Here is a 12,235-nt window from a genome sequence, read left to right as displayed (position 1 = left end):
TAAAACAAGAAACACACTTTCTTCGGGGCTGCGAGGGCAGGATTTGCAACACCTGCTGAGTGTGTGTGTGTGTGTATGTGTGTGGAGTTGGATGAATCACAGTGTGAGGACATTAAAGTGAGCACTCAGGTAAAGTCAGGGAACAAAAAAGAAAGAAAGAAAAACAATGTAAGAGCTCATCGTTCGGGGTTTGGGCAGGTGAGGGACTCGGGGGGCGGAGTCAGGCAGCTGTTTGGGGGCGGAGTCAGGGAGCTCATGTAAATCAGTGCAACATCTCAAAGAGTCACAACAACTATAAGTCAGATAGATAGATAGATAGATAGATAGATAGATAGATAGATAGATAGATAGATAGATAGATAGATAGATAGATAGATAGATAGATAGATAGATAGAGAGCTGAGGCTGCTGTTACCTCACATGCACATCTCCCCCCCACACACACACACACTGTTGACGTGACGACCACGATGGCTCGGGGGCTCTGGTTCTTGTTCTTGTTCCTGAGTCATCTGACTGTGAGCAGAACATTTAGCAACGGTCCACTCCCATAAAACACACACTGTTTCTGCAGCTGCAGTAACAACCATTTGTCTCCTCATCCCCCTCCTCCCCCCTCCCTCTCTCTCTCTTTACATCCATATCCAATTTTTTTTTAGGCTGCAAGCGTCAAACTCCGCCCAATGAAGTGGGTGGAGGAAATAGGCAGAACATCCTATAATATGATAAACCAACCTAACAATGCCATCTTTTTTATTTATTTATTTATTTTTTACATTTTCACACCTTTTGAATGAGTCAGAATCAGAACTGTTTTCATTGCCAAGAGCAGTAAAGGTCAGTTTGCAGCACGAGGAACTTGTCTTGGTGTCAGGCGCAAACATAAAGGTAGCCTACCAAAAATAGTTTAAAGGGAGGGATAAAAATAGAATTTAGATACGCATAAACTACAAAAAAATATGCATATACTATAAATACACATATACTATGTAAAAGAATAGAATAAAGATATATACAAAATATTACTAAATAAGTTATTGTGTAAATTGTTGAGCTGTTATTATTGTCTCCACTTCCTACTGGACTGAATTCACTTGAAGACGTGCAAAGTCTCAACCACTGCCATAAATAACACACTTAACGTCACCAGAAAACCGGCCAATCAGAGAGTGGTCTCAATCTCAATGTGAAAGTGAATGTATAATAGCCAAGTTGCTTTGTCACTCCCTCTCTCTCTCTCTCTCTCCTTTTCTCTCTCTCTCTCTCCGTATCTTTTGATGACGGTGAGTTTCTTCAAACTGCGACGGGGAAGTTTTGAAAGACTGGAAATCTCCAGAGTTGCTCTGCATGAGGAAGTTAAGAGTCGAGTCATTAAGAAAGAGCAGAATCCCTCTTTTCTTTTCTTTTCTTTAAAAAAAAAAATTCACCTCAGAAAGCTTCTCTGCTTCCTCACAAGTGAAATCTCTACATTTCCTTTGTTGCGTTCTCAACCACAACAAAGATGGCAGAGGATCCAGAGCTGCATAATTCCCTTTAAAATTAGTTTTTTCTAACAGTGGATGATATGAAATATAAGTGCGCCGGGCGCCGGAGAGGCAACGGAAACAGAAACACTTCCTATAAAAGTCAAGGGTGAAGTTAAAGATGCACCGATGAGTTTAAAGTCGTGTACTTGATTGTTTTCTCTGAGCGTCCATTCAAACAGCTGGATCAGAAACAACACAGGACACCTGATCGCCCCTGACAACCACCACACACAGGTGTATACAACTCTGTATGAGTGCACGCTGTCAGTCAGTCGGAGTTCAGCCGAGTTCAAAGCTGCAACATGAACCATTGATCGTTCTGAACAACCTGAACCTGACTGAGGAAGAGGAAGAATAAGAAGAACCAGGCTTCAGAACCAGATGTTCAACTCCTTCTCTCTGATCCTTGTTTTCACATATGAACTCCAGAGACTCGCTGTCCTGAGTCGCCCTCCCACACAATCACAGACCGGCCATGTGACAAAACACTCGAGGACAAGTTGAGGACAGAGCCGAAGACTTAATCGTCCTGGGTGAGGGATCCCTCCTCTGTTGCTCACCCTGAGGTTTCTCCAATTTTTTCCCTGTTAAAAGGGTTTTCTATGGAGTTTTTCCTCAGTCGATGTGAGGGTCTAAGGACAGAGGATGTTGTTATGATGCTATGTAAAGCCCTTTGAGACAAACTGTTTGTAAAAACGGGCTATACAAATAAAATTGCCTTGCCTTAATGTCCAGTTTACAGGTGGACTGATGTTAGAACGATATAGAAGAAGCTCAGTTATCGACAAGCAGGTCCAAGGTCCAAACAGCTCTTCTGTCCTCAGTCGCCTCTTGTTGGAAAGACACAGATGAAGCTCCGCCCCCAAAATATGAGAGGAGGTTTTATTATGTATTTATTTACTTTAATGAGCTCTGTTTCTGTTCATCATGATCTGATGGAGACAAAGTGGCTGAATCTTCTGATAGCAACAGTTTAGAAAACATCCTGTCGGCGCTGACCAATCACAGACACACACAGCTCCTTTGCAGTTGCAGTGCATGAGGTGCATGTGTGAAAGCAGCAGCAGACCTCTGACACCTCCACCTCCACCGTGCACCAGCTCCAACTCCAAAACACAAAACATCAAAATCTGCACTGAGATCTGCTGCAGCACGAAACCCAACTCCAACAACCTGTGTTCACCACAGAGGGGTTTTCCTTTCTTACACACTCACACACACAATGAGTCAAAATCTGGAGCCAATCAGCTCTGGTTGTTACATCATGCAGTACACCACCCCACCCTGCAGCACCATGAGTATGTGTGTGTGTGTAGAAGTGTGTAAGTGTGACAACTATGTCAGTCCAGTTTCTGCTTCATCTCTCTCCAGTCAGGTGTCTGACCTCTGACCTCCGACCTCTTCTGTATCTGCTTCACAAAGCCTTCAGCTCCTCCATCATGAAGCCATTTGATTGATCACAAACAGTGAATTATCCAATAACAGGCCGGCGTGTGTGTGTGTGTGTGTGTGTGTGTGTGTGTGTGTGTGGGAGCGTCTGGCAGCTGCTTCGGCCTCATGAACCAAAACCAGTTGATCTCAGCTGACAGTGATTAAAGACGACTGTCAACCCTCCGCTGCTCGCCCGCCAGCCCGCTCCCTCACTCGCTTCTGTCGTCCACACAATTCGCTTTTTTTTTATTTTGGAAAAAGAAAAACAGAAGAAGATAATCCTCGGTCTCGGGCTGATTTTCCTCTCTTTCTCTCTGGTTCTGTTTTTTCCCTCTTTTTATTTTTTCTGTGTCTCCTCCTTCCGTTTGCAACACTCCAGGGTCACCATCTGCATGGCAACACTCGCAGCGTGACACTTCCATAACCCAGGAGGAGGAAGAGAGCGACCGAGCACAGACCTCTCTCTCTCTCTCCTTCCTCCCTCCCTCTCTCTTTTTATTCACAGGCCACCCATAATTCATTAGCTCTCCTTCTCATCCCCCTCTATATTTCCCTCTTTTCCGTCTGCAGTGTGACCAATGATGTGGGTTTCTGAAAAGCTTGTTCGCGTGTTTTCTGGACTGAAGCTGCTGACGGTCGATATTCTGCAGCCATTCGCCATTCAGCAGCTCGAAGCAAAACCTCATTCAGAAAAAGACCAGTTTTTGTGAAAAACTGTGGGATAATAAAACCAGCCGCTGAAACCAAATAGTGTAAAGGCTTTTTTTTTGTTCATTATGTCAACAACATGTACCCAGATCAGTCTGTTTATCCCAGTGGTTTCCAACCTTTTTTGACCAGCTCAGATGTTTCTATATGTTGCATTTCATTTTAACTCGATTTATGTTTGAGAAAGTGAAAATATAGTTGTTTAAGATTGTGTGTGGTGTTTTTAACCATAACAATAATTAGTTAAAAGAAATGTTATCAGTATTTTTTTTATCGATTACTAGACATTTCAGGCGACCCTATTTGAAAAACACTGGTTTAACCCCTTCATTTGGGGTTTGGGGTTTAAAAAACATCATTATTATTATTATTATCAGCTTATTATTGTGTAAATCCTCTACATCCACATGAGGAGGAGGAGGAGGAGGAAGAAGGACTTCCTCCGCTGCTCAGCTTCAGCTCGACCTCTGACGTGACCCCAGAAACAAACCGACTCTCACTGTGACTGGTCAGTTTGTTGGTTTCATCTGGCCTCAGGTCCTTCATTGTCTGAATCTGCTTCTCTTTTTTTTTCTTTTTCTGGCTTCTCTTTGAGCATCCATCAGTCACACACACAAACACACACACACGGAGATTTAATTCCTCTTCTTTTTCGTTTTTTTCCTCCTGCTTTTCACCGGGCAGAGTGCCAATGTTTTTTCTTTCCCTCGCTGACTCTTAGAAAAAAAAAGAAAAGAAAAGAAAAAACAGAGGAGGAGGAGAGGGAGGGGGAAGGGGAAGGGGAGGGGGAGGGGGGAGGTTGTGAGGTTGGGGGGGGGTCCGATGGGTCGGACAAGAACAGAGGAAATCTGCCACTGATAACGAGAAATAAGAGGAGAGGGGGGAAGAAAAAAAGAAAAAAACGAGGGATGTAAAGAGAGAAAGAGGGTGGAGAGGAGTGTACTCCATACTTCCTGTGTCTCTTAAGCCATACAGCATACAGACAGTTGTGTGTCACTTGGGAGGGAAACACACACACACACACACAGAGAGAGAGCCAGGTTTAAAGCTTCTTTATGGACCCGGCCGTTGTGCATATGGCAGCGATACCTTTGAGAATAAGACTAGAACAAAGTACAGCACTAAAACACAGCCAGAGGGAATGATTAGTGTACTTGTGTGTGTGTGTGTGTGTGTGTGTATGTGTGTGAGTGAGAGAGAGTGAGAGCAAGAGAGATATAGATAGAGTACCATGCTCCAGGTGGTGCATTATTAAACAGATTTGTCACTCTGGGCCAGTGGTGTTAAGTGTATGTGTGAGCTTTTGTGTGTGTGCGTATGTGTTGCGTTTGTGTGTCTTTCTGTGTTTGGTTTAAATCCATTATTGTGAGGAGATTGTGACAGGTTAGGATTAGGTTTAGTTTCAGGTTTAGGTTTGGATAAGATTGAAGGATTTACACAGCAGAGCAGAGTGTGTATATGTGTGTGTCTGTGTGTGTGTGTAACTCATAGTCACTGGTTATGTGGTATCTGTATCTGCATGCACACACATGCACACACACACACACACACACGTCATGTGAGGTGTGTATTAGAGTTGTGCTGCTGCTGCTGCTGCTGCTGCTGCTGTTGTTGTTGACTGAGCTGGAAATGCAGCTCCTGTCTGCAGCGTCAACAACAGCAGTTGTTTCAGTCAAAAATAACATTAAAGAGACAGAGAGTGTCCTCCATGTGTTTCTCTGTGTGTGTGTGTGTGTGTGTGTGTGTGTGTGTGTGTGTGTGTGTGTGTGTGTGTGTGTGTGTGTGTGAGTATGAGTGTGTGTTTAGTGTCTGATCTGTAAGCCTGTGGTAGGTAATCTCACTCTTGGAGGAAATCAAACGAGATGAACGCTGCATTTGGCAAGAAATGTAGAGGACGGGACAGGAACAAGTGAGTGGCTGAGAACGACTGTCGCAGCGTTGCCACTGAATCCAGAACAACATCCATGTTTCAGCAGGAACGCTGCTCTTAGACGTGCTGATATTTATTTTTAAATCCGTCCTCGTGAGCTTTTTTTTTTGTTTTTGTTTTTTGGTTTCCACGGTTACTTTTTTCCCAGGTATCCATGAAAAACAACAATAACAAAAACCTTTGACGATCTGACCTCAAACAGAGATAACAGAGATCCGAGCTCACATGATGTTGTTGCATCAGCATCGTCAGCGATGGAGGAATTGAAACTGCAGCATGACGATGTAAAAAAACAACAAATTATAGACAAAAAAAGTACAATGCATGGATTATAACTGGAATTTCAAAATAAAACTGACGCTAATTTGCTAAAAAAGACACTAAATGATCAATTTTTATGTGATAAAATGTTAAAGTTGAAAGGGAAAAGTGCAGAGTTTGCCAAATATTCGGTTTTCCCACTGTCCCTGAACTGATCACAGCTTCTTACATCATCATATGTGTCAGTGGATTAGTATTAGTAGTAGAGATAGATAAATATATAAGCAACAGTTTTATATTATAGGTGGTCAAAGTGCAGCTGGGTTTAAACACCGCTGTAGAGCTGCAGGTGCATCTCTGATTGAAGGTCGATTATTGATTATTGGTGACGTCGTATTGGGAAACGCATCATAGTGACTGTTTCCTGTGAGAAATCAGCTTTCCTTTGTCTCGTGTGACAAGAAAATGAACTGCGGCACAAAATGTTTCAAATCACACAATGAATGTGATCATTAGCCACAGCCCTGCACTGTTGGGTAGTTGAACCTGTAGATATGTGTTATAATTCATGAGATCATGATGTTTTGAGTGTTTATTCTGGGTTATTTATTCCCATTAATGTTTCATATTTTCTTCAGAGGAGAGAAGAAAACATTATTGTTCTGACAGTTCATCCTGCTGGGATGTAAAAGTCAAATAAAGTTGAACTTGAATGTCGAGGAGCGACGAACACCTGAGGATGTTACGTCAGGTGTTCGTTCGTTACGTCCACCTTTAACCTGAGGACTCCCCCCCCCCTTCCTCTCTAATTCCTGCTCTCCCCCTCCCTCCTCTTTCTCTCTGTCATCTTCCCTCCATCTCTTTTGTGTTTCTGTGACGCACTCTCTCTCCTCTACTGTGTAATTATCTCTCTCTCTCTCTGATTCCAGGGGGTTCGGAGGAATTCGGCCCCGCCCTCTCTTTCTCCGTCCGCCTCCGTCACTCGGGACGCTGAATGCCGTATTGTTCTCCCCCGCCGCCACAAAGCCTTGATTGACAGCTGTGGGAAGCGGGAGAGTGAATTCTGAGAGTCCAGACCCCCCCACACCATCCCGACCTCCCCCCTTCCTCCTCTTCCTCCTCCTCTTCCCGCTGCCATCGCCTTCATTCAAACCTGTCACCAGGATTTTTCTTGCATCGGAATAAAAGAAAGAAGAAGCAGCAGCTCCAGTTTCAACTCTTCCTCTACAAACACTCTCATCGCTGAAAATGTGTCTCAACTTTATTCTGCAAATGAGACGGTGAACAAACTCACACTCACTCACTGAATCCACTTTCTACCTTTTATCCCCCTCCATCCGCCGCCTCGTTCAAACCACACGAGCTCCAACATCCACCGATCAAAAATAAAAAGCTGCAATATTCATCTGAACCATGTAAGGTGTTTCCTCTCAGCTCAGCTCATCTCCATCCAACCAAAAAATAAATAAATAAATAAATACGAAAGAGGAAGGGACCTGGAAACAGATCGTCATGGAGTCACGTGACCCCTAACAGCGTCAGCGCTCGTTCGCATGCGTCAAATTCAGCTGCGAAAACATCGGCGAGCAGAGAGCGGAGAGCGACTGTGGCTCAGACCAGCAGCAATCACAGCGATGGACAGATGGAGGGATGGAGATGGAGGACAGAGTTGGTTTAAAGTTGGAGAGGATTTATCAGGTTCATTTGTGAAAAACAGAGAGAAAGAGAAGGAGAGAGATAGAGATCCTGAGCAGGTGAACACTGAAAAGTCGTGGATTCAAAGATAAAACCGGGCCGATGGACGGCGTCGGTGACGGTGACGGCCTTAACCAAATGTTTTCACTGTAAAACCAGCGTAATCCTGAGTGGAGAGAAAAGGTCTGGCTTATAGATAAAGCACCACACACACACACACACACACACATGCTATCAGAGGGGATTTAAAGATTCAAACAGTGGTCTTGGTAATTAGGCAGATGGATTTGTGCTTCTCCTCTCGCTCCAGCGGGATATAAAGCGACACATAATGCAGCCGACAAACTGTTTAAGTAGATTAATTAAAACCAACACTGCGAGGTCAAAGGTCAAGCCCCCTTTCGATGCCGACCTTCCCTTCCTCGTCGCTCTTTCCCTTTTTTTTTTTCTTTTTCCCTTTTCCTCCAGACTGGCGAGCTGCAGGACGGAGCGCAGCGCAGCGATGAAAACGGACCTGAGGAGATTTTTCTTTTTTCTCTTTTCTTTCCTTTTTAATTTTTCATGTCGAGCTGGTTTTCACATCATCGCCCCGACAACTTTCACTCGATCTTAACCTCCAGTTCGGCTGTTTCCTCCCTTTTAAAAAACACACATCTGTAACTTCCTCGTCTTTGTATCTGCAAACCAGAGCAGTAATAGAATAAAAACCTCTCTCTCCGCTCCCTAATTGAATACAGAGCACACCTCGTCTTTGCCGTGTGAGAGCGCAGTGTGTGTGTGTGTGTGTGTGTGTGTGTGGTAGCTGGATGTAATCAGATGGAATTAATATGCATGCTGTTTCTCATTATGGAATAACTGAACTGCACTTCAGATATGTGACGTGCATCGTGAGAGGCACCGACAGGTTTCTAACATCCGTCCTCGGAGCTCTCTCTGGAAACAAGTGTATGTTTATATATTTAAATATATATGTATATGTGTGTGTAGACTGGTGTGTGCTGTATAAAAAAGCCAGCCTAGTGATTGCAGAGCAGCAGATCCACCCTGCTGCTGATCAGATAACACTTGCTTTAACTCCTTATTGCATTTAAACCAAATCAAATTCAGCAGAGCTGCGTTAATCAGCTAATTGTGCTAATATGCATATCGCGCTTCCTCGCCGCCGTGCAGCGCCCAGGTCTCGTCTTTCATCTGCAGACCGAGTTTTTTTTTTTTTTTTTTTTGCTTTCAAACTTTCAAATCTTTGCGATTTCTCTCTCTCTCCCCGCACAAACACACACAGAAACACACACACACACACGGCTGCAGTTCTGCTGCATCTCGCTCGGTCGTCGCTGTTGTTCAACGACGGAGCCGAAGGAAAAACGATGAAATTCCCTCCAACCACCCCCCCTCCAAAAAAAAAAACACATCCAACTAAATCAAGTGTTTGTGCTCCTTTGTTCGACTGCTCCTGTAGCTCCACAATAACAAGTGTGTGTGTGTGTGTGTGTGTGAGCGTGACGGAGGTGAGGCTCATTAGGGGGGAAGAGCGACGCAGAGAACGGCGGCGAGGTGCTTCATTATCATAGACGACTGAGAGCAGCGTTTGTGGGTGTGAGCGCTTGTTTGTGTGTGTGTGTGTGTGTGTGTGGGAATGAATGAGCGAGTTAGTTAAAGTGTGTGTGCATTATGTGTGTGTATGTGTGTGTGTTAGTGTGTGTGACCCCATGAGAGTGTGAGCGTCGGGCCGGCGGTAAGCTGCTCTTTATTAAGATGCAGCGGCGTCTTTGGAGAGGGACAGCTGCTCCTGCCTCTAATCTGGAAGAACAAAGGTTTAATAAAGAGAAGATGAGAGAGACAGGAGGGGAGGGGGGGGCACTCCTCTCCTCTACCTCCTTCCTTCCATCCTTTCCTCACTTCCTTCTCTCCTAACGACCTACGAGCCGACTGCGCCGCAAATATTCCAAAAGAAAAAAAAAAAAAAAAAAAAGGATTCCCGGATTAGAAGATTTGAAACATTTGACCTTTGACCTCTTCTTCACCTGTGGTGCAAACATGGCCGCCGAGAGGCCGTCGTCAGGCGCGGCGATTAGCTCGTTATCTTTGCCGCTAAAAAAACGAGCTAAAAGCGACGAATCAGATGAGACGTGTCCCCGCTCAGAGGACGAGTGTCCAGAGAGAAAAGTCTCTACTGCAGCTATTTATGAGTGTTAGTGGGTGGGGGGTGGAGGGGGTCAGCTGCATGCCCTATTTCTCACTCTGGATGGTCATCACAGCCTGTTTGGGAATGACATCATTTACCCCCCTCCTCTTTCTCTTTCTCTTCCCTCTCTCTCTTCTCTCTCTCCGTCCATCAGCCGTTCAGTGAAATATGCCTGCTCTACATTACTCCACTCATTTTCTATTTTGGATTTGTGGATAATGACGGTGGGATGGAGGGAGGATGAGGATGAGGAGGGGGAGAGGGGAGGAGGAGGGAGAGGGAGGGAGGGAGGGAGGGGTGGGCCACGGAGGGATAAAAATGATAAAGGGGAGAGGCAGCATTAAAGGAATTATTTGAGGGGTCTTGAGGGTTCTGTCTCCTCTCTCCTCGTTTCTAAAATAGAATTTGTGATAGTCCGCGCCGCTGCCGCCGAGTCTGTCGAGGGAATAATGACTTATTTATCAAATGGCAGAAAATATTCAGGGACAAGGCCTTTTTTTTTTTTTTTTTTTTTTTTTTTTTTTAAATCCCGGCTTTTAAATTCATGGGCTTTTTCTGCTGAGATGCTTAATGACAGTGAATGTATTCAGAGTGATTTGCAGGTCCGAGATAGACGGAGCCTCAGCGCGTCCTGCCTGGGAGTCTAATAGCTGTACGACAGAGGAGAGGGAGGGGGGAGGAGGGAGGGAGGGGGGTGATGAGAGAGAGAGACGAGGTGAGCACGGGGAAAGTTTCACCTCTGACCTCACGGGAGGTTCAGTCAATCAAATTTGTACCTCCACTTCCCTCCCACCCCCCCCACCCATCCACCACCTCCTCCTCCTCCTGCCAAAAAATAACTGGCTGTGTTGCTGGAGCAGCGCTGAAAACATGTTTTGCAGCTCGGGAGATAAAATTTAATGTTCTCTAAAAGCGCTCTGTTGCAGGCAATCAGCCATGAGTAAATGTTTCAAGATAAATTCCTGGAGGGGTGGACTTTTTTTTTTTTTTTACTGGCAGAGTGAGAGGCTCTTCAATATTTGGAGGAACCAAATCAGCACTCTGGATGGGAGGGTGGGGGGTTAGCAGGAGGGGAGGGAGATCATTGGGGGGGTGGTTGTGGAAGAGGGGGGGTGATAGATGAGTGTTGTTCTTACTTCTCCGCTGGAATGGACGAAGTTTGGGGATGATGGTGGTGATGAGGCGCCGTGCGGGACAGAGGCGGTGGTGGTGGTGGTGTAGGGGGGGGTTAACGAGATGTACGCGGACACGGAGCAGCTTGCATGCGTCAGCCTCATGACAGAGCGCAGGCACGAGACCAGAGAGCGCGAGCGGAGAGAGAGAGAGCGGTTCGCAAAGTCAGAAAGAAGCTGCGCTGCGTTGCGCGGCTCGGGCGCAGGTCGCGTCGCCAAACGGCGCTAAAGTGCGCGTAATTACGCACCAGAAGCGCAGCAGCTCCGACGGCAGCGACCTCGGTGCCTGCAGCCGCGACCCGCCCTTATTTTTCCTCCCAAACACCGTTACTTCTGTCTGTGTCTGTCTAACCTCTCTCCACCTCCCTCTCTCCCTCCCTCTCTCTCTGCTATCAACCCGTTCACAATGGCCGAGGCTGTGGGAAGAAGAACTGACCGGGGGCGCTTACCTTAACACGTTCCAGCTTTTCAGAGGGTCCAGGTCTGAAATTATAGAAACCATGGTCGAGCGGCTGGGCAGCACCGGGAGTAGGGAGGGGGTGCGGCGGAAAAAAGATCGAAAGAAAAAGCGGCGGCAAAGGATCTGTAAACTCCGTCTGCGAATGACAGCGATTGCTCGGATGCAACCAACCCGTCCTGGTTGTTCAGTGGCTGATGAGCGCTGTCACAGCTCTCTCTCTCTCTCTCTCTCTCTCTCTCTCTCTCTCTCTCCCTCCGCCCCCTCCTGTACAAAGCCTGCGCGCTGCAGACGCGTCTCGAGCTTCCTCCGGTCTCTCTCTCTCTCTCTCTCTCTCTCTCTCTCTCTCTCTCTCTCTCTCTGCAGAGCTGTACAGTAGAGGAGGGTAAACCCCACCTAGGCAACTCATTTACCTACAGTATCTGCTGTCTTAGATATGCACGAGGGAACACACACATTGAGAAAAAAAACACCAAAAAAAAAACCCCACTCTTCCTTTTTTTTTTTTTGGCGCCTTCATGGATTTCTGTCTTTTGGGAGGAAATGTTTTTTTTTTATTTTTTTTTATTTTTAAGCAGTGTTACTTCTCAGAGCAAGAGAAAGACTCTTATTTTGACAAGTCTGGACAAATACAGTTATCATCAAAGATAAGAGAGGAGTTAACAAAATAAAAGCCACAGTCAAACTTTTTGGGTTTAAAGATTTGTTGTGCAGTTTTTGCAGAGAATCGATAATAAATAAATCCACTAAAAATACATTTTAAAATGTCATGGTCCGACCACCTGCTGCAGCCGTCCAATCAGTGGACAGATGTTTTTTGTTTTTCCCACCAGACCAACTCAACTGTTGCAGCGACCGCAGCCCTGCAGA

At 45.6% G+C, this 12,235-nt stretch overlaps 1 protein-coding gene across 1 annotated transcript in view; it reads right to left on the bottom strand.

Moving 5' to 3' along the window:
* celf2 (cugbp, Elav-like family member 2) overlaps positions 1-11,570 on the bottom strand; it is a 228,946-nt gene extending 217,376 nt beyond the window's left edge. The window contains exon 1 of the mRNA XM_084000051.1: positions 11,358-11,570. Within this exon, the coding sequence (XP_083856177.1) occupies positions 11,358-11,410 (53 nt within the window). The 5' untranslated portion in view covers positions 11,411-11,570. The remainder of the gene's footprint in view (positions 1-11,357) is intronic.
* Between the last annotated feature and the right edge of the window lie 665 nt (positions 11,571-12,235).

This window comes from Trachurus trachurus, assembly GCF_905171665.1.
Source record: "Trachurus trachurus genome assembly, chromosome: 23".
Taxonomy (NCBI): domain Eukaryota; kingdom Metazoa; phylum Chordata; class Actinopteri; order Carangiformes; family Carangidae; genus Trachurus; species Trachurus trachurus.
Note: the sequence above shows the minus strand (reverse complement) of the source record. Positions and strands in the feature narration are given on the sequence as shown.